The sequence below is a fragment of the Hermetia illucens genome, chromosome 7 (assembly GCF_905115235.1).
Source record: "Hermetia illucens chromosome 7, iHerIll2.2.curated.20191125, whole genome shotgun sequence".
Taxonomy (NCBI): domain Eukaryota; kingdom Metazoa; phylum Arthropoda; class Insecta; order Diptera; family Stratiomyidae; genus Hermetia; species Hermetia illucens.
In genome coordinates this window covers 13,973,663-13,994,927 of record NC_051855.1, presented here as the reverse complement: position 1 = coordinate 13,994,927, position 21,265 = coordinate 13,973,663, and the positions used below count along the sequence as shown (strand labels likewise).

The 21,265-nt window shown below is 38.6% G+C and overlaps 3 protein-coding genes across 11 annotated transcripts; 2 read left to right on the top strand and 1 right to left on the bottom strand.

Moving 5' to 3' along the window:
- Positions 1 to 1,128: 1,128 nt before the first annotated feature.
- On the top strand, positions 1,129 to 13,467 carry LOC119660742 (striatin-interacting protein 1). Of its 9 annotated transcripts, none has more exons than XM_038069452.1 (12): positions 1,129 to 1,208; positions 2,057 to 2,129; positions 5,969 to 6,091; positions 6,366 to 6,649; positions 6,900 to 7,075; positions 7,410 to 7,574; positions 7,720 to 7,889; positions 10,199 to 10,346; positions 10,606 to 10,817; positions 10,911 to 11,155; positions 11,315 to 11,542; positions 12,341 to 13,467. In XM_038069452.1, the coding sequence occupies exons 2-12, from the start codon at positions 2,109 to 2,111 to the stop codon at positions 13,218 to 13,220; spliced, it is 2,652 nt and encodes an 883-aa protein (XP_037925380.1). In that variant the 5' UTR covers positions 1,129 to 1,208; positions 2,057 to 2,108; the 3' UTR covers positions 13,221 to 13,467. The 9 variants fall into 9 exon arrangements, with proteins under 9 accessions (XP_037925380.1, XP_037925377.1, XP_037925379.1 ...); XM_038069449.1 differs by having other exon boundaries at positions 1,142 to 1,351; XM_038069451.1 differs by having other exon boundaries at positions 1,142 to 1,351; positions 2,028 to 2,129.
- An 87-nt stretch (positions 13,468 to 13,554) lies between these two features.
- Positions 13,555 to 16,867, bottom strand: LOC119660746 (mesoderm induction early response protein 1). The gene is made up of 5 exons (XM_038069474.1): positions 16,470 to 16,867; positions 15,353 to 16,099; positions 15,223 to 15,293; positions 14,670 to 15,092; positions 13,555 to 14,599 (listed from the first exon to the last, which is right to left on the bottom strand). The coding sequence occupies exons 2-5, from the start codon at positions 16,086 to 16,088 to the stop codon at positions 13,946 to 13,948; spliced, it is 1,884 nt and encodes a 627-aa protein (XP_037925402.1). The 5' UTR covers positions 16,089 to 16,099; positions 16,470 to 16,867; the 3' UTR covers positions 13,555 to 13,945.
- A 428-nt stretch (positions 16,868 to 17,295) lies between these two features.
- LOC119660754 (small glutamine-rich tetratricopeptide repeat-containing protein beta) lies at positions 17,296 to 19,472 on the top strand. Its single transcript, XM_038069516.1, has 4 exons — positions 17,296 to 18,021; positions 18,085 to 18,234; positions 18,606 to 18,827; positions 19,008 to 19,472. The coding sequence occupies exons 1-4, from the start codon at positions 17,663 to 17,665 to the stop codon at positions 19,243 to 19,245; spliced, it is 969 nt and encodes a 322-aa protein (XP_037925444.1). The 5' UTR covers positions 17,296 to 17,662; the 3' UTR covers positions 19,246 to 19,472.
- The last annotated feature ends 1,793 nt before the right edge of the window (positions 19,473 to 21,265 follow it).

Sequence of the window (21,265 nt, the reverse complement as noted above, 5' to 3'; positions counted from 1 at the left end):
GATGCAGATCGCAATGATTTCAGGAATGTATACCGCATCACGAAAGAGCTTGCCTGTGGTCGGCAAACGTTTGATGGTTCTGTGAAGGACGTCAACGGTCGACTTCTCATCCACGATGCTGAACAACTGAGGAGGTCGAAAGAACACTTCACCACGGTTCTTAACCGCATTACACTCGGTGATGTTCCTCCTCTTTTGGATGAAATGGCTAGTTACTGCAACAGGCGGATACGGACTGTTCCTAGAAGCAGAAGACAAATCATTTCAGGCAAGAATGCATTCAAAGGCAGTAAGGCCACCGGACTTGACGGTTTCCCTGCAGAATTATTTATCTCTGCTTCCGCAGTTTCTGCAGATTTTCTCCGTCCATTCGTACGGAAATCTTGCAAGTCCGAGGCCTTTCCCAGAGAATGGATAAGGTCGTGGACGACATAGTGGAGTTGAGGAGGGAAATGGGGCGATAACTGCCCGGGGAGCGATGGCTGTAGCTTTTTTAGGATGTGAACGATATGAGATTTCTTTCATGGGGATTTTTGGATTTTTTACTGTTTCGAGAGAGGATGATGAATTCAACTGTAAGAGACGTGACGGCTTGTATTAGTGAGAATTGGGGGGTTGTAGGCTGAGGGGAATATGAAATTTTAGTGTAAGAAAGCGAAATTTCGCTGCAAACAACAACAGCTACAAAATTTCCTAAGAAATTTTGGTGTTTGGTTGCTCCCACAATAGAAAACTGTTTCAAAAAGGCAAAATTGGTCAATCTGAATAATGGAAGCTTTGCAGAACTTGATGCCTTTGTCGATGAAGAAGTCATTGATTTGCCTATTTCGGAAGATGCATTTAGAGAATACTTTCTGTGCGTTACAAGTGATTTTTCTTTAAATCCACGTCTTGACGGATAAATGCAATACTTTGCATACTTTGCATTTATATAAAGGACGATTAATGGTCCATTTTGCATTGAAACCGAAATCATTGCATTTAATTGGGCTCCGCTGTATAATTTTTGTACCATTTCCTTATGATTTGGGGTTGTTTTTGCCTCATTAATTTTCTAATTATTTGAAATGTAGCGCATTTGGCGCCTGATCACCTCCGCACAAGTCTTTTATTCATTGACGCGTCGGCCGTCAGTTAAGTGACATCCACTAAGATTTGTGAAGTGTAGTGTCGGGCGAGGGTGTTTTTCGTTTTTTCGTAATAGTGCAGTGAGTATAGCAGTCAAGTTGTTAATAAATGGTGTTTGGTAAAAGACAATCATCGTAAACTCCCGAGATTATTCCACCAGGGGTTTAAGGAAAATGCTAAAAGCTCTGATTTCAACAAGTTTGATGTTAAACAGTGGTCGATAGTAGGTTTGTTTAGTGTTTCGCATCTAAAGCTGATTTTAATCATTCTGCATATAATGGGCAGTTTCTTGCAATAATGTGACAATAAGAAGGATTCATTTACCTTACTCGGGGCTTTGAATTATCGGCAAGCTTCCCTGGTTTGTGGCAACTCGCCTCTAGTTTCCCTGTAGGGTTATTGCCCTAGAGGCCGCGAGAGTACGCGATATGCACTTAAGTTCACACAAATGATTCAATGGCTTGCATTTGCGCTTCACAACTGGGAGTTTATGTGTACTGATTTGTGAAATTCTAGAAAAGAGAGATTTTCAGAAATTCCTTCCTTTTTCTTAAAATGTCCGCGAACTTTCGGCTTAATTTTCTTGAATTATCTTATAATTCAGTTTCAGATTCAACCCCTTCCTCAAGTCATGTCGTACTATATGGGAAGCTGTTAAGCTAATCCTGTACAATGCTCGCATTGTCAGTTGTCCTGCTAAAGTCTTTGTTTGACTTTCCTTAATCATGATCAAGTTATGGACTATTTTCACGCCTCTATCCAACCTAACGCTTTCATGATACTTCAAAATTAATCTAATCTATTCACCTGTCCTGGTATTCTAAATTTCTGCAGTATTCCAACTCCTCAAGTTATTTTCCATAATTTTGATGTAGTTTAATAGTTACAAATAATTACAGCCAATATTCTTGGCTTCTAACTTATTCAGAGTATTCTTAAGTGATTTTGCCGCCTTCGGCATTTGTGTGTGAAATTGCAAGATGAACGACGCCAATGGAAAGGTGAGTACTTTATTTTGTTATATATTATGTATATAATAAGGAAAATTAATAAACTAACTTCTAAGAAAATAATTGCGAAGAATTGGCTATTTTATACACGGAGATGTATGACGTACGTTTTCTTGAATTAAGTCTAGATATCATTTCCCTTCCGCTCATTGTCCTTACGTTTAATTTTTCTTTAACTATTAACAATGATATCGTCAAACGACTGCGCACTGCGGCCAAAAAGAACTATTCTGCCCTTTACTGGTTATACCTATAAACTATATTCTCCTCACAGAATCTACAGACAATTTTTGTTGATATCCCTAGCTTCCTTAGATGATAGTTTAGCCTGCAGTGACCAGTGAGTATCCCCACTATGATCCGGAGGCTTTCGTTGGTGAGGTTTAAATAATCTTTCGAGCGCTTGAATTCCCATCCCTGAGCACCCTCGAATGTTCCACTCTTGGTAAGTTCTCGCCAGAACCCATTTCTGACTCCACAGATGGCCTGGAGCCTAAGAGTATCCAGACCTTATTGAGGGAGCCGAGTGTCTTCAGTCTGTTAAAGCATTTCCATATCAGTGTGGAATTTACCTGGTAGGTGTGTGGTTAAGGGTAGGAATGTTCTGCCTCCCATAGTTCCTTCGGAGGTTGAAAGAGGCACATCTGTTTATGGCGTATATTTCCATCTGAAATATGCTGATATCCATTGTTTCAAAGTGCATTTTCCATGCTTCCTTTCAATGATCCCAGCGACTGATTCCTCTGCCGTAAGTAATCCGTCAGTGCCCCAGGTAATCAGTTGCTGATTTAAGCCGTATGTCAACGCCATGATCTCCCAGTTTGCCTTGTTGCTCTTATCGAAGTGAAACTTCGTTGTCCTGTTATCTCTAGGTATCAGTAAATCGGGATCTCGCCTCGCTGATACTCCCGGACATTCTGTTACGAAAAGAGTACGGTGTTGCATCAGCTTGGGAACAACATGCTCACCAAGGCTATCAACCAGCCAAAGCACCGTTGCCGAGGATGCAGTTGGTGATTTGGCGCTGGTTACTTTTGCCGAAAGAGTTTTCTTGAAGTGATGGGGTGCTGAGTGCCGGCTAGGGTAGCTGATCTTGAAAGCGGGTTGTTGTAGCGCCGCTTGTTTATTTTCGGATCACTCATGTCGGTCTATTTTTCCACACGTTGACCACTCAAGAGCTGGTTTTTCACTTCACGAGCTCCCGGGAATAAAAAAAACATTCGGGTATTTGGTAGAAAAAACTTAGTCCCTGTCGTTGCTCGTAAACTGCGCAGGATCCGACATTGGAGAGTCTGGCGGACCGGAGTCGGCAAAATGCATCGACTGAGGACTTGGCGAACTTTCCGCGTCTCTCTGACGCCTGCCTGCACAAAGTCGGAAACTGTTCGGTCAGTAAACGCCCGGTGATTGCCCCCTTTTGAAATTGGGTTGGTGTTTTTGCGTGCCGAAACGAGCGCCAGGCGTTCACCTCACCTACGAGACCAATCATCAGCCAAAATACGAAAATAATTAGTTTCGCAAATGGGCAAGTTGTTTGCAACTTTGTGCTTTTTACTGTCGCTGCTGGGCCACTTGCAGGTCAAAATTATTTGGGATTTCTGCCAGTGAGCATGACACCAAACAACACTCAATTTTCTCATTAATTTCAGTCTAAATTATACTCACAAAAACTACTGGTGAAAACGGGCGATAGAAAAAGGAAAAATTTATAATTTTGAGCCATTTGATCGTTGCCGTCTCAAAACGAAAACTCCATATCTGCTTGCTTCGAATCGCGTCGACACACTCTCCCTGTTCCTTCCTCTTTTTTCCTCCGCTAAGAACAAACTTCTTCAATAAATTTCACTTCCGTGGCTAAGGCTTGATGACTCAGATTTGAAAATCCAAACCTCGAAAGCGGCTAGAAAAATTATTCTGACGATCACCCTCCCTCCTTTCTCTGTATGTGCAGAATGACCTCTGGGGATGCTGTTGCGCAAGTTGTCATTGCCCCACTGATATACACGTAAGCCAGTCTTTCAAGTTTGTGTAGCTCCCTGGATTTTGTGCTGAGTTCAGTTCTATTTGCCCAAATTACCACTCCATATGTAATCATCGGCCTTACTATTGTATCCTTATTTTTTCTCTGCGATGGACCTGTAAATCATCAGAGCCCTTGTGGCTTTTATTTTAATTCTTACCTCCTAATTTATAATGAAAAAATGCTGAATTCGCCCGTAGTGGTGAAGATGACATGCGACTTCTGTTCACCAGAAATATATAATTTTCTCGTACTCATGACGAGTTTCTGACCCAGGTATCAGAAAATTTGCACTCAGAATCGAAGTTCACGCCTTGTTGAAATTATTTGGCTTGTTCAACAATCATTGGGGCGATTGTGGGTTTACTCTAAGATATTTCGGTTGAAAACCAAAGATACAAAGCCGAATCTAGTTGGTCTGACTTGGATTTTTTTTTTAAATTTTGCTTTTTATTAAAATTTTTCAAAGTTTCTGACTCATTCAAAAAGTGTTGTAAATTTCCTTTATTTTATTCTTAACATCGTAAATTGTAGACGACGCTATGTTATATTTCCTCATAATGATGGGGCTTCTCACGCCGTTTTCAATCTTTATAATTTCCAGCTTCTGAGCTAATGTTAGCGTTTGGAGGCTGGTTACCTTTAGGATCTTTGTCACAGGGTAATAAAACAATATAACACCAATACACGTTAAAACAAAGAAAAAAAACACAATCATACAATCGAGTAAGTACTTTGATCACGGTGGGGTCCCCTCGGTGATGTTGGGGTGGGATTTGGCAGAATTGACACCCCTTGCGTGCCGGGATCATCAGGCGTGCCGGCAAATAGGATGCCGGATTAGTGGAAGTTTTAAACAGATATCGATATGGAGGTTGTTTCGGGGACTAGGTGTTATAGGAGTATCAATATGATTTTTTTCTAGAAACTAGTGAGTAGTTTCTGATATTGGCTCATTAATTTAATTGGCCTCTTTATGGCCCTTCACTCTCCCGTTTCGCAACCGGAAGTGCCCAGTGGGGGGCAGTGTCAGAATACGGATAAATCATCGGTCGCCTGACTTGGAGGAAAAATAATAGAGTTGTTCGAATTTATAAATGGTCTGAGGCATTCGTGTACCGTACGTCTCTTCAAAATCCAAAGCACGGTAAGTTTGAAGAGAAGAGCCAAGAAGGTGAGAACGATTCTTTTGGATCCTTGCAGGACGCGAAAAGGCGAAAAAGTGTAGAGTTTTCTTTCTGGAGGCTGCTTAACTTTAGGACTCATGGTCACTATGTCATTTAGTAGGTAATAAAACGCGCCCAGTTTACACAATCTAACATCAACACACGTTAATTCTCGGTCGAGCGAAAACTATGAACGGAACGTACATACGTTCTTACTGAATTTCGACCACTATGGGGGTCCTTGTAAATTTTTGTACAACCAGCGATTTTCTGTAAATTTTTCTACAACCAGCGATTTTCTGTTGAGTTTAAGAGGGGAAGGCTCCGCGCTACATGCGAAAGGGAGGTGTAAATTTTCTTCACAGAATATGGTAAGGACTCGATTAGTACTTTTTGAGGCTGATCCTATTACTGATATAGGGTTAAACATAAGGGAGATAGGGCTAAAAGAAAACATTTATATCTGAAGTTCCATCCACATATCCCTTCCCATCACATCACGAGATTCTTTTTTTCACTATCATCTTATACTCTCTTCATCTCACCTCATAGCTAGCTTTCTCTGAAGCCAATCACATTAGCTTAACTAGGTTACAATCGTTAGTATTTTTTTTTTATATGTAAACGATCAATTTTCTATCCAGATTGGTGCTAACTCCGATGGGCTTGATCTAGACTTCGTGTATGCAGACACAGATTCATATGCCAGCGAAATCGCGGAGCTATACAGTTATACTGAGTTTAGTGAGTTTCAGCTTAATGTTCAGGTATGTAATAGAAAGGGCTGAATTTGCTGCGTAGTGAAAGCCTGATTAGGTAGCTATAGGACTAACATATCACCGAGTGCTATAGCGTCTGTACATTCCTTAACATGTCTTGGTTTCCTTCAATTCCAGTGTTTGAAAGCAAAAACCCTTATCCCATTTTCCTCTTCATTCATTAAAGTTGTCCTTTATCACTTTCGTTTCGCTGCATAGCTGAAAAACCAAAATCTTTCCTCATCTCAACTATCTTCTTCAATTTTCTTACTTTCAAATTTAGGCATTCGAGGACCAAATGGAATTGTATAAACTGCCACCAAGCTGGCAAAAATTACCAGTTACCCAACGTCGAAGCATCATAATGAAGTTATTGGATCAATTAGATGTTTCGGAACGTCAAATTCGTATGCGTGCAGCACGTTGTATTTTGTATATAGCACAAGGATGTTGGGCAGAGGTTCAATCAGACCAAGAACAACAACAGAATACTCGCGAAAATGTTCTTCTTCTCTATGAATTGAATGTATTCGCCGCGTTTGTAGAGCTTCTGAATTTAGAAATTGAGTACGAAACTTTTTTCTTTTACTACACAACTGCCTTGTTGTGTTTCTAGCAATTAAATTATTTGAAATAATTAAGACTTGTAGCACTGATGAAGGGAACAACTGGTTCCCAAAATATGGGAATTTGCAAGGTTAGCGAAAAGCAAAAGCAAGTCTTAATTATTCCAAAAAACTGTCGTTACTCATTTCGGTTCTAACTTTACAATTTTGTTTCAAATCGGTTGTACCATTTCAACTTTTCAATAATGTAGAAATTCAATTTCTGCCGATAATGCGATGTTGAAAGTTGCGGTGTCGTTAAGCGATTCAATGGATTTACGCGTGATCCTGTCGGTACTTTATATAATTACGGAAACAATAAGAGCGGAAAAGGAGAATGATTCGGCCGATTATAAAGCAGTGGTTGACAGTTTCACAAATGATCTTAGTAAGTGTATTGAAGAATGTGCAGTTTGCTTTTCTGGATATAAAGGAAAGGTCCCAATTTTGATGATATAGGATTTTTATGGAACTACTGTTGTCAGGAGCTGGGGCTTTGCTAAAATATAGCTTCAGAATTTTTCAGTGATCGTAGAGTAAATTGAGGAGTTTTAGTTTTATTTTCTGAGTTAGTAGCATAAAAATGTTTATCCCAAACAGCCAGGACAAAATTCGATATCTTTTTGTTTCTTTTCCTTGTCTCTGAAAAGCGATTGCCCCGTCTATGTCATGAAAATCATAAAGACTAAGAATTTAATTGGCTATTTTGCATTCGAATATAGATACGCAGTATGGTGATGAGCTTCTAGCAATCAAACTTCTAGGTATGATTACACGTTTCTGCAGCGGTTCAGCGCCACATTTTCCCATGAAAAAGGTTTTACTTTTATTGTGGAAAGTGTCTTTGGTTAGCTTGGGTGGTATCGAAACATTGAGAAAACTGAAAAGTACGTAAAAGAGCGTAAGACATGCATCCTAACAATGATCTTATAATCCTGCATTTTTGTAAATACACATTGAAGATAAGGATGTATAGAATAAAAAAAAAAACTCCAAAAACTTGATTTAGATAATTTGATTGATGAATTTTAGATGAATATCGTATTTGTGCTGGGTTAAGTCCTGCTAAAGAGGATACACTTGAGGTTACAAAATGTATGAGAGCCAGTTCACCACCGGCAACAGCTGCTGATATATTAGATAATCAGAATCCAAAACGGAATGCATTTAGGCGAGTACGTACGAACGATATATTGCAAGAGGTAGAGATGCTTTTCACATTTCTTCATTGGTTTTTCCTTTCTTTTTGTATGCTTTTCTTAATTTTGATGAGCTTCCATTCGTTGGTTTATTTCATCATTAATACGTTGGTAATTTACTTTACTTCTTACTTGCATGAACTAACAAAAATAATAAGAACTACCTATTGTGACTAAATATTAGCATGAGATGTTTTTAACTTATGCTAAATAAGTTTTGCTATATAGATAAATATCCTATAGAAGACTACTTACATGTACAAGGTGCGTCGCCGAATTCTAGATGAGACATTTTGGCCGTTGTCAAATACTGTCTACTAAAAAAATCACATCGCTTGTAAGACCATACACAACACATTTATTTAATAACAGTTGGGCTGCAAAAATCGTAGTCTGTTTTATTAGTGTTATATCCATAGACCTCAAAGGAATGCTTGCTGGAAGAAATTTGGTGCCAAGGAAGAGATAATCGCCGAAATTGAGGCTAAAGACAAATCGAACTATAAAAATGTTATCGAAAAATTGTATCGTTGTATCGCCTTCGAAGAAAATTGTATTGAATAATAAAATCAAATTTTATCAAAAAAAAATCCTTTGTCTATGTTAGCCTTAGAACTTTTCAGCCCAACTGTTCATATCTCCTATCAGCTTATGTGATTCCCTTCAATTTCGGTCTGAAGCGTGCGCTTAAATATGTTGCGGTTCTTATCAGCGAAAACCACCCCTCAATGATGCGACTTTTGGAGGACTGTGACGTTGATGTTGGTGACTCTTTCAATTGGGCTCCAAATATGGAAGTCTAAAGGACTTAAATCGACCAAAAACATGTTGACTTTACCCATCAACCAAATAACTTGTGTTGACTTAGTTTTTTTTTTTTTTTTGCAAAATTCGATTTTATTGATCAAGATAGTTGCCTTCCATAGCGATACAATCATTCCAGCGTCGTTTTTCTAAACTTTCGATATTTTTCTTATAAAAGACTATGAACAAGTAGAAACAGATGATGGGGGTGTGGGAGCAATTCGAATCTTAAATCGTGAGATTTACTCATCGTTTTCATCGACTTGTGAATCGGCGCATTTTCTGCTTAGTGGCCTGAACCAATCGCTGCTGATCGTCTGACCTTCGGAAGAAAGTCCAAAAGCAAAATTCCACAGATGTTCCAAAACGTAGAGGCCATGACCTTGCTTGCTAACTGTTGTGTCTTCGGACGCTTTGGTCGGCCTTCGCCCTTTTTTACATAGATCCACTAAAAACTGGTTTTACCGGTGGTATGGGTATGGGTATGGTGTGGTAATCGTGGCGCCATTTGTGGTTAGTCTTGGGACTTAATGACCTGACCCATGTGTTATTTACCAACGACGGGGATTCCAATTGAATTTTGTTAGGATTTTGCTTGCTAACTGTTGTTTCTTCGGACGCTTTGGCCGGCCTTCGCCCTTTTTTACATGGATTCTCTAAAAACTGGTTTTACCGGAAAACATGGTATGGTGTGGTAATCGTGGCGCCATTTGTGGTTAGTCTTGGGACTTAGTGACCTGACCCATGTGTTATTTACCATTTGTGGTTAGTCTTGGGACTTAATGACCTGACCCATGTGTTATTTACCAACGACGGGGATTCCAATTGAATTTTGTTAGGATTTTGGCGCCGCATCTTGTTCATATTTGGTATACTCATGTTTATACGATTTCAAGTCACCCACTATCTAGTTATGCTTGCATACTTTGATTCGTTTTTCAATGCTTTAGCGATCATTGTCTAGTAGAAAGTATGAAAACTATATCACGTAGATTTCTTTAAATTATTAAATTTGCATTTTAATGAACGGTTTTGACATCATAATATATTAATGTTGATTTTCGGATGCTCTTTTTGGATCCTAGAGTAGACTTCTGCAGTTAATCCCTAGAGAATTGAGAAAAGCAATATAACATTCAAAGACTAATATATTTAATAACATTTAAACATTTGTTTCTCCATAAACACACACATTTCTTTCTTTTCATAATTTCTTAGCAGTTTTGTTGGAGGTTAGAATATGGTTCCTTGATAAAATCATTTGTTTTTCTTGGTTTTCATCAATTTTTGACGATTTTTCAATTGAAAGATGCACATTCATGGACACAATCAATACAAAAGTTCCATTAATTTGTTTTAGTGTTGGTTTGTGTTCTTTCAAATTTAATTAAATTTGTTGCCTTTTCAATACCCACAATTTCTTTCAAAAGTAAATAAAATGGTAAAATTAGTTAGCCATCATTCGCATCAATCAATAAATGGAATAAAACGAATACGATATTTTATAGAGCTTAATGAAGCAGAGCTCTCTTGATGAACAAGAACAAATGACTATGGAAATGGAGGCACAATCTGCCGAAACTGAGGAAGATTTGTCAGATTACTATCGACCTTATGATGATCCCACTTTAAATTCAGCAGCACCAGGTCCTGGGGGTAAGTTGAGTAGAAAGGTTTTAGGATTAGAGGTGATTGGACGTGATGTGCAAAGATATAAAGTAAACTCTACCCTTATAGCTTTAGCGAAAACCGTCCCTGGCCCTCAGTGTCAATAGCTAGTTAATTTTATACATTAGACTGGGGAAGGTAGTGGGATCTAGGTCTAATTTAACATAGACTAAGAATATATATTAGGTATATGTTAGTATGAGGTTAATAATCGGTTCAAATATTCCAATTTTATTATGCAAAATAGGACAAAAATATGACCATCCCATGTATAACGCAATGTCTATGTTTCGGAATGTTACACGACTCCCATGGGCACCAAAAGTTCGTCAAAAAGACATCGATCAATTTCTGGATATTTCACGTAGTAAATTTATCGGTTATACATTAACTGATGACCATGAGAGTTTAGCTGGTCTGCCACAACCAATCCATGAGGGTATAAAGACGTTAAAACGAGTAAGTGATAGTGAATAGATTAGCTTAGGATTTACTTGGATATTTTCTTCTTTTATCTCGATTTGTTATCATATTAATCTCATATCTGTGTAGCATATGTATATAAGCTTGGCAGATGTTCAAATTAGAAAGGAGGAAGAAATCGCTCGTAATCCAATTTCAACAAGCGAAAATGAGATTAGAATGACACCAGCAGAGATACTCTATCAAGCCATTCTACCAAACCTGCCGCAGTATATGATTGCACTGTTAAAAGTGCTTTTAGCAGCATCACCAACATCTAAATCTAAGACGGAAAGTATCAATATTATGGCCGATGTACTACCTAGAGATATGCCGTAAGTGTTGTATTGATGTTATTCATACTCTATTCAGAGGCAGCCTAGCTGCGAATATAGATAAGTACTGAAGAATTCTTTCCCATTTTTTTTTGTTTTTCTGTTCTCGTCCTTTGGATTCATGCAAACCTCTGACTTGATTCATCACTACAACTTCAGAATGACGGTGTCACAATCAACTAAGCTTGGTATCGACGTAAATCGCCACAAAGAAATTATCGTAAAAGCTGTATCAGCCATCTTACTTCTGTATTTAAAACATTTCAAGATTAATCATGTCTATCAGTTTGAATTCATGTCACAGCATTTAGTATTCGCTAATTGTATACCGCTCGTCTTGAAATTTTTCAATCAAAATATTCTGGAGTATGTTGGATTCAAAAACGGGTGAGTATTTCAGTTATTAGTTGGTTGATTGGCAAAGCTTCCCTTTCCCGCTTGATATTATTGTAAGATTTTTCATTTAAGTTTATCTCGGTTATACTTCCTTTTCCACTTTCTATTCATCCCCCAGAACCACACTAGGGGCATATTTACATGGTCTGTTCTGTTAGTAGTTAGATTGGTTTTTCTCGGGCAAACAAGAGGCTATCTGCGCCCGCAGGGTCGTTGGAGCGGGGATATTAGGAATCCACATCGCTCACCCTGTTCTATGTAAGCAGGGAAGATGGAAAAAATCGTGCAAGCTCCTCAAACTACCACATGGAAAAAATTGGAGTGGTGGTCTCGGCCATATGCAATTTGAGGAGGAGGAAGAGACGGCCCTGTACTTCGTATGCAGCTGCCCGGCTTCCTTAAACCTCCTTGGTATGGTTTTCTTCAACGAAGAGTTTATGGAGAATGTTCTCAGATTCGCGAAAGCCTGCAAACGCCGTAGGCTGATGAATAGGTGATCTCCGGAGGGGTGCAATGGGCCACCATCCTATCAAACTAAACTAATTAGGTCATTCTTATCAGTGAATATTCTTAGGCTACGGACTTATCCAAGAAAACGGGACAACGACAAATGCAGGAAATGATGACATTTACAAGTGATTGTAATTTTTTGACTTGGGACTCTACTTTCAGGACAGACCTTGTATTACCTATTTACTCCAAGTATTTCTTTTGTTGGTTATGGCTTCGGGTTCCTGTATCTAGTCAATCCATTTTGCATTAGTAGAATTAATATGAATCCACTTACAGGATACCAATCATCGATTTTCCATCATGTGTCATTGGTGAGCAATCTGAACTCACATCCGAGAGTTTAGTCCTGGATGACACTTCTCCTTACTCCTGGCGTAATGTTTTCTCCTGTATAAATTTGTTACGTGTACTGAACAAACTGATCAAGTGGAAACATTCTCGAGTTATGATGCTGGTCGTGTTTAAATCCGCCCCCATCTTAAAGAAAACGCTAAAAGTGCGTCACGCTATGATGCAACTATATGTCCTGAAGTTACTAAAGATGCAAACTAAATACTTGGGACGTCAATGGCGCAAATCTAACATGAAAACAATTAGCGCGATTTACGCAAAAGTACGTCATCGTTTGAATGACGATTGGGCATTTGGTAACGATTTAGAGTCACGCCCATGGGACTTCCAGGCTGAAGAATGTACACTTCGCACATGTGTCGATCGTTTTAATAATCGTCGTTACCCGGAAGCTATGCAGAAATGTCAGACCTCTATCGCAGGTGGTGGTACAAATAATGGAAGTGGAGGCGGATGTGGAGCGAATGGATCTAGCGGTGGAAATGCAGGAAACGGAGCTATCCAATCTGGGACGGGAACAGGAGCTGGAAGCGGAATCGGAGGCGTTGATGGACATGACAGTGACTTAATTGGCGGTCTAGGATATGGAAGTGGTGGAAATAGTATGGGATTAATTGGTGACATGTTCTTCAATGCCGCTGCGTTCGGTGTAGCTTCGGATTATAGTCCTGGGTATGGGGGCTGGGATCGGAAAATTGAGTTGACAGACGATTTCAAGGCTAATTATGAATTATGGCTACAAGAAGAGGTATTCAATATGCAAACAAATTGGGATGCTCTACTTTCGAATGTTGATTGTGTTTAGTAAGCGAACTTTTTTTTTTTGTTTATATATTTTATGTCATGAAGGACGTGAAGGATTATTTTAAATTATTTATAAGCGCAATTGACGATTGGTTATATAAAGCATTATAAGCTTCTCAAAATTTTACTTAGTTTAGTTTCATTGAAGTGGAGACATGAATTTTCAAAATGACGATTATTAGCTGTAAATATTTTCAGATTTGTAAGCATAAAGATGATATTCTGAAATAAAATAAACTCAAACAGAATATTTCCTGTTTAATAAATTTTTATATGATCCAGATGAGTCCAGAAATAGAACTTTTTCCGAATAAAAAAAAAGAAAATAAAAACAATTCATGGTTTTATTCTGAAATGTATTTGAATTCGATCACTTTTGTATTTTACACATCTTTTCTGAGGCTTTGTTTTTTTATTTGTTGCCATTAAACAATCTTCGCAAATTAAGAACAAATTGGATCTTGAGATGATGTTGGTACACATCCTCCTGTTACCACTCTCCAAGATTCTCCTTCCCGCGTATTATCTGATTTATTCTCAATAGCACAACCCTTGTGCTTTTCTCATAGGTCGCGCAGATCTTTTTTCATTGCTAGCAATTACAATGCTTATCTAAGATTTTCATTTATATTTGAATTTTCGTGAAGACGACAATTTCAAAAGTCGAGGCACTTTGTTATAAGATTTTCTTAGGTTTCCATATTTAGTTGTTTTGATGGCGGTAAATCATTGATTCATTGTCCTTTGCGCGAAATCACTAGTCACATTTACAGATGTTGGGCTGGAGGATATTGCTATAGATGCTAATGCTGTTGCAGGCGAGAAGACTGTTGATATTGTCGATGACGAGTTTTTGTATCCACGGGATTGTGTCGACTGGGCTGGATGACTATCATGGGCTGGAACACCTTCTTCGTCGTCAAGGGCGAGAGGATCTTTTAACATATTTTGGTTGCTTATGCCACTGGTTTGAATAGTACTGTCAACAGAACTGACTGTCGAGCCAACTGTTGTGGAACTATTATGCTTCCCCTGAGGTATATTACGTTTGTTATCCGCTTGAATTAAGGAGTTCATAGACGATATGCTGCTCGTGGGAATACTGTTTGAATTTACGTTGCTAGCTGACTGGACTCCTGGAGACAGGCTTCGATCTCGTAGCGTCATAGATATCCCGGAGTTTGTGTTTGGGTTAATAGTACTGCCGTTACTGCCGCCTTCTTGCTCTTCCAGAAATCGGTCCATATAGTCTGTCAGGCCGGGGTGTAAGTTGTACTTTTTCTTTTCGAGGCGGGCTTTATTTGCGAATATGTCGTGACGTTCTGTTTTCTTCCAAAGGTAATAGAACTGGACCAACTCGCCGACCGATCGCGTCCGAACCTAATAAATAGTTCAATAAAACAAGTTGATGAAATTAATGTACTTTTATTCACTAAGATTAAGATATTACTTTTGTGTGCTGGATTGTGTGAAAATCCTTCCCATAAATTCGAATACCGCTCTCAAAATTTCGACACTCATCCTCGGACCAACTGGTCATTTGTTCAGAAGAAGGAACTGCATTGATTCGTTTACGACGTAGTGCTTCATCGGTATTGTGACCGCATTGTAGTAACAGATATAGTGCCTGCTCGTCATCACGCAAGTGACTTCCAACAGGAATTGAGCCAACACCAGCGAACATGTAATTGCTATTACCATTTTGTTGTTGTTTTGCTTGTATTGCGTTTTGTAAATACTTTTCGGTATCATCTTCAGCGATTCGGGAAGGGTCCCAAAGTAATTTGTCTTCATTTTCATAAGGAAGTGCATCGTCATATTTGAAAAAACCTTCTGGTATCACAGCTTGAAATTCACTTCCGACCATAATCGTCTGAAAGGAAGTTTTCGTGTATTTTAACCCCAACCATAATAGTATTGGTTGTTGTATGGTAAAAGAACTAAGGCTAGATTAGTCATGAGACAAAGTATCGAGGACATAGATGAGTCAGTATTAAACATACCTTCTTGAATTCATCTTCGTCCGGGCTATAATCTCCGTCATCGTCGTCGTCGGTCTGCTGTCGTGAGATTGCTATAATATCAAGATACTGTTTACAGAGAGTTGCTTCTATTTTTTTTTTAAGGACTTACTACGTAGCAATCGTTTGTCATGGGATCCATAGGTTTCCGGATACAACTCTCGCAGTTGCGATGTTTCTTTGATTTCATCTTCCTCTTCGTCATCAAATTCTTCCAGGATCATTTCTTCAGCTACTGATCTATTCTCCTTTGAACTCTCATCCTTTTTTGAGCTTATATTTTTCCGCAGTTTTGATTCCGATATGCCTGTTTTGTTGTTAGTTGTTCGCTGATTGTTGTAAACGTTATTTGTACCATTATTGCCGCTTCCTTTCTTACTGTCTCTAGCAGGTGGAGATAATGCACTGGGTGGGACATGGGACCCCGAACAGTTGTACAAAGCGAGCAATTCTTCGATAGGCATATCGCTCTCCTTCTGTAGACTTGATAGTTCAGCACTGGGATCTTCGGCTTCCTGTGCAGCAAGTGCTTCTTCTTCCTCGAGTGTTTGTTCATCATCAAAATCGTTAACCATCATATCCACCGTTGGTTCGAAGGTGGTATCACCATTCGTTTTGGATGTTGATGAGGATGATGATGGAGAATTTGGCTGCTGGAGCATTATTGATTGAGTGGATGCAGGTATATCTGCTCCTGAACTGAGGGTTGCAGGCGTTTGAGCGCACGTTGCAGTGCTTGTTGTTGAAGTGACCATTGAAACTTCTCCGCTTGTTGATCCTGCTATTGTTGAATTTCCATTTCCTCCGCCACCTCCATCGCTTACTATATCATACTTGCTTGCAGTCATTGTAGGATTGGCTGAAATAGAGGAAGCATGCACTCGTCGTGCGCTGACACTTTTATTTCCCTTCTTCGCAATTTTGGTAGTGCTATTGGAAGCTAATGTTTTAAGCCAGACTGTGTTTTTGTTTTGTAGGAGGCTCGTTTGTTTGATTGCGAAGTCCAGACTCAACTATTTCTGCCTTAGTTGTTGCAGTAAGACAAGTGAAGTCAAATACGCCGGAATAAAGCTCTAATGTAGCTCACACGATTATTAGATTTTTACTAAATATTTTGATTGCCTCGACTGATTTCCGAGCGGTTTTGCTTCACTTTGTCATAGCCAAGCAAGGTTTGATGCGCAAATATATGTCTGCCTCTGATATTAGATAATAACCATGAAACTCACATCCATTTAGATCTCACTAATTCTATCTTATAACGTGAAATTTCAAAGAAAACACACAAATAGATTACACCATCAATAAAGTTTATTACTATTACTTTGATGTCTACCTTGACAGATACACGGAATATCGACGCTAGAGTTCGGGAATTATGTTATTCTCTTTTATTCACGCATATATATATATATAATATAGAAGCGCCATCTATTGAAAGTTCCGTTATCTTGTGTTTTGTAGAAATCTAACGATTAAATTTGATCCAACCAATTTCAGATGGTAATGAACGACAATTAGCATAAATATTCTTACTGATATCTGGAAGCCGGACCATAGAAACCTGCATTTATCATTTGAAATAATTAAGAATGGGTATCTGAGTCTAATCAGGATACTAATCCCGGGCGAGCGAAATGCTGACCAAATTGCCTCCTATAGGATACTGTTACGGTCTTGAATGAATTGCTCTAACACACTTCAAGGCCCTAATCTAAATGGATTGTTGCGCCAACAATTATTTTTAATTATTCTTGTTTTTCTTCAGCCTTTGTCTCGTTCACAAGCGGGGTTAGCTCGTCGTGATGGGTTTCCCCATTTGGTTGCATATATCGATATTTCGAGAAACACTTGTTCCCTTCATCAGTGCTACAAGCACAAACACCATGAGATTCCACTTAGCTGCATCGTTTGTTGTTTTATGGAGTCTTGCATTGTCTGTTGTTTCATGGAGTCAGATGTCATTATGCGTCTAAGTTCAACAATTGAACGTATTCACTTTATCTCTTAAGCGATACTAGCGCCATAAAAGAGGAATACACTGTTATTAATGGGAACATCATACTATTAGTTGTCAGATTGCAGCGGAGGTGCGCCTTTCCGACAAGGTATCCTATGTTTATCAATCCTTGTGACATTTGGTGGTCGTTTCCGTTTAGATTTTTTTGAAGAATTAATCTATATAACATTCGTGGACAGTTCTCTCCAAAGCGGTTTATTCACCCCCGGGCCAATATCTATAAATGGGATATTAATCTTTTTCCTAATAAAATTAAATCTAACCAAAAGTTGAAGATCTAAGCGATTTCTATCTGGGAAAAAGATAAGAGTTTCCGTACTAAAATTCGATTATATCCTCGTGGTCGTGTGCATCCTTCCTAATAAGTGAAGATTGCGAACTGGCCAAAGAGGTATCAACAAAATGTCTGCTGAGGACTGTAGGCATTTTGTCAAGTGTTTTCTGGCGTGGCTAAAGAAGCAAGTGAATGAACGCGATTTCGGTTCAGATGTCGTGGAAAGTATAGAGGTAGCCACACAATGCCTAGAGGCTGCTTACGATATTACAAGTGATGCTGAGGGTACAGATGAATCGGGGCAAGGTGCAACTGATGGTGCTGGAAAAATAAGAAAATATCCTGATGTTGATTTATTCGATATGTTTCAGTCAACATGTGTTGACGTTTTGCCAGATCGTAAGGAACGCGCTGAAGAAATTAAAAATGAAGGAAATCGTCTCATGAAGGAGAGTAAATTCAATGAAGCTTTACTGGCGTACAATAAGTATGTGTATCCAGAGTCGGTGCGGACGTTTTTACTGATAATACAATTTTCTACACTTTCTAGGGCAATTAACTTAGATGCCACGAATGCTACGTTCTATTGTAATCGTGCAGCGGCTTACATACGTCTCAGCGAATATGAAAAAGCAATTTCTGATTGTAAACTAGCTTTAGTGTACAATCCTCAATACGGAAAAGCTTACGGAAGGATGGGGTAATCACTATACTATTTCCTGGCCTGTTTCAGATAATCGACTGCAGCTTCTACAGTCGAACCTGACTAACTCGAAATCGAAGGGACCAACAAAAAACTGTGAATTATTCAAAATGGGAGTAGAAAATTCAAGGGACCAAGAGAAAGGCTCGAATTGTCCACGAGTTCGAATTATCCAGGTTCCACTGTATTACCTAAAAGATAGGGTCTTGGCCACAAATCAGACAAATCCTATTTTCACGCTTGTAAAACCGTGTCCTCTCCTAAAACACGAACATTTTCAAAATGGTCTGCGCATGTTTACTAACATGCCGATCTGCTTCATTCTTGCTTCTTCAAACCCCTTTTGAATTTTTTCCATGTCATTCTAGAATTGCTTATTCAAACCTTCGTAAATATGAGGAAGCATGCGATGCGTATCGTAAAGCCATTGAATTGGAACCAAATAATGACGACTACAAAAACAATCTGCACATAATTGAAGGACAGGTTGAGAATTTGGGTCAGCAATTGTTTAATCATATCGCAGGCGATAATATGAACTTTAGGAATTTAATTATGGAAATTTTATCAGATCCACAAATGTCAATGGCGTAAGTATCATCTTTCAATACTCAACTGAAGTGAAAAGTTGCTATCCATTGTTTGATATTCTTGATCGCTAGTCATGAACGCAAACACTTCTAGGCGTTTTAGCGATCACACAACTATTTCAAGTTCTATCGTCTCACCTGGGTTAAACTTTGGTATCCTTCCTTCTCCATTCCTTCCAGGAGCTGTGAGGCTGCGTCTCGAGTAGCCAGCCAATTTCCAGATGTAATAAATGAATTTCAAAGTCAACTGAGTGGATTCTTAAATAGAACAGGTGTCAATGTTCAGCAGCCAACATCCGGAGGGAGTGGTGGATCTGGGTCAACAGCAGCAACATCATCAGCGAATAATACTTCCGGAAACGATGAACAGCAAACTCCACCGCCAAGTGATAGGAATGGAGGCTCTGCAAATGGCTAATACCAAATATATAATACAACATACTTTGTTTTTTGGGAGATATAATTGAGGATGAGGACAAGACAAATGACATAGAGATCGATTTGATACTGTGAATGGGATGAGGACCGATGTTATTTGGACTTATTTGATTTTCGTTTAGGTTATCATGTTTTAAGAGGGTTTAAATGCAAATACCACACGATGCTCTTCCTTGATTAAAATACAGAAATGATTTCGTTAATTTATTGCGCTTTTTCTTGTTTGTTCTCGAAAGGTCTATTGATTTCTAAGGTGTTGTCAATGCTTATTCTTTGACCCTGAGGCCGAATTGTGGCTTTCCAATTCTTCCTCACAAAACAAACTTTCTAGACGCTGGTGCATGTGAAACTCGCGCCTCGTTACTGTTACAGTGTTTATGGAGTATAATAATTATTTTTATAGAATAGAGTTGAGTAACCCTACCACTGACCAGTTTGGTGGGTGCGCGTTGCATCCTCATTCCGAGATCTTACCTCGTTGGCATGTAGTTACTTTTCCTTTTATCTTGTTGCAGTCATAATACTGCATACTTGTTTTAAGTACATCCAGTTGATTTTTCTGTAATTTACTCACCAGGTGAAAGGAGGAAACTGAATGGCATCCAATTTCACCATCTTAAATTCTCATTTAAACAAAAATAGCAAGTCACGATGTCGAATAGTCTCCCCATAAAGTTCATTCTACTTTTATTTCAAAAGTATGGGAGGAAGTTAACATATTATGATCGAATTTACTGCTTTGACTCCGATCATTAATTCTGCTGAGAAAATAACATACAATTCATATAAAAAACATGTTTGCTTGGGAATTTCCCAAAATAATCCCGGCAATGACTCATGTCCGTCATTTATTTATATGTAAAGTGCAATGGCCACAACGCGGTTTCTCCGATATAATTAAGTGTTTCATGAAATATGATAGCTTTGACCGATTGTTTCTTCTTTGGTCAATATACACCGCAGTAAATTTGTTTTCAACGGTATCAACATAACATACTAAAGCTAAAAATTGGGTTCCAGGAAATGCACATTTAAACTGTTTCTCTTCCGCAAAATAATTGATGTTGGCTCCAGATTGAAGATATAATTAATGCGTACAATAGAAATAAATACCTCATTACCTCGATGCTTCAACTAGCTGAAAAAGTAACCTATAATTTGATTGCTATTAAGTGTCATGCCTGGACTTTCCAAATGAGAACGATACAACACGTGAATTGCTTAGTGAGTTATCTTTCTTTTTTATTCGGGTCACCTTTGCAAAATGTTAATTTGTTTACTCTGTTCCCCGTTGGAAGTTCGAAATCATCTTATAGTTCTTTTCTAAATAAGAGTAAGATAAGAATTCTTTAAGAAAGAAAGCCTTTGCTTAATCGTGAGTCTTCATCCGGAGGCCTGAACTTTCTCTACGAGCCTAGCATTGGTGAACCTAACATCATATCAAAACCCTGAGATGCTCGAAATTGTTGATTTCTTTTCTATTATCAAAAACTATTTCAATGAACTCACAAATCTACTTCTTAAAAAAGAAATCTAGAAAAAACTCAAGCGTACAGAAGAAATGACCTCTGAAAAGATTACAACTAGGTTATCACATTTTCGAGCGCTCGACGCAAAATTCGTTGGAATTATACTTAAAAGATATTTGATTAGATTCTTGTTAATATGCAATAAAATATGCAGTTATGTTATCTCAACCAATCCGAATAAAATCCATAAACGTGCTTGTAATTTACTTGATTCCGAATGGTTTTCACCATGCTTAATGGCCAAAATTTGAGATGTGCACCCGCAGGCATTTGTCTACCTCATGACTACCTGTTTTGGGAATAAACAAGGGAATTCCCGTAATCCCAAGTCATCTGACGTAATAGAAAATCAAGATAAACACATCAGTGCTCATCGCAATAGATGGATTTTTCATTTTGGCGTCTATCCTCGGAATATTTTATGGTCAAACCAGTTTTTCAATAGTTGAATTTAGACGAGTCGCTGTCGAT

Bases quoted from the DNA above. Each gene is read 5' to 3' on its own strand.
- LOC119660754 (XM_038069516.1), top strand. From the start codon at position 17,663: ATGTCTGCTGAGGACTGTAGGCATTTTGTCAAGTGTTTTCTGGCGTGG. The intron at 18,022-18,084 runs GTATGTGTATCC...TACACTTTCTAG, and splicing joins GCTTTACTGGCGTACAATAA to GGCAATTAACTTAGATGCCA. The intron at 18,235-18,605 runs GTAATCACTATA...ATGTCATTCTAG, and splicing joins AAAGCTTACGGAAGGATGGG to AATTGCTTATTCAAACCTTC.
- LOC119660746 (XM_038069474.1), bottom strand. From the start codon at position 16,088: ATGACTGCAAGCAAGTATGATATAGTAAGCGATGGAGGTGGCGGAGGA. The intron at 15,093-15,222 runs GTATGTTTAATA...ACTTCCTTTCAG, and splicing joins ACGAAGATGAATTCAAGAAG to ACGATTATGGTCGGAAGTGA. The intron at 14,600-14,669 runs GTAATATCTTAA...ACTATTTATTAG, and splicing joins ACACAATCCAGCACACAAAA to GTTCGGACGCGATCGGTCGG.
- LOC119660742 (XM_038069452.1), top strand. From the start codon at position 2,109: ATGAACGACGCCAATGGAAAG. The intron at 7,076-7,409 runs GTAAGTGTATTG...ATTCGAATATAG, and splicing joins CAGTTTCACAAATGATCTTA to ATACGCAGTATGGTGATGAG. The intron at 7,890-10,198 runs GTAGAGATGCTT...GATATTTTATAG, and splicing joins CGAACGATATATTGCAAGAG to AGCTTAATGAAGCAGAGCTC.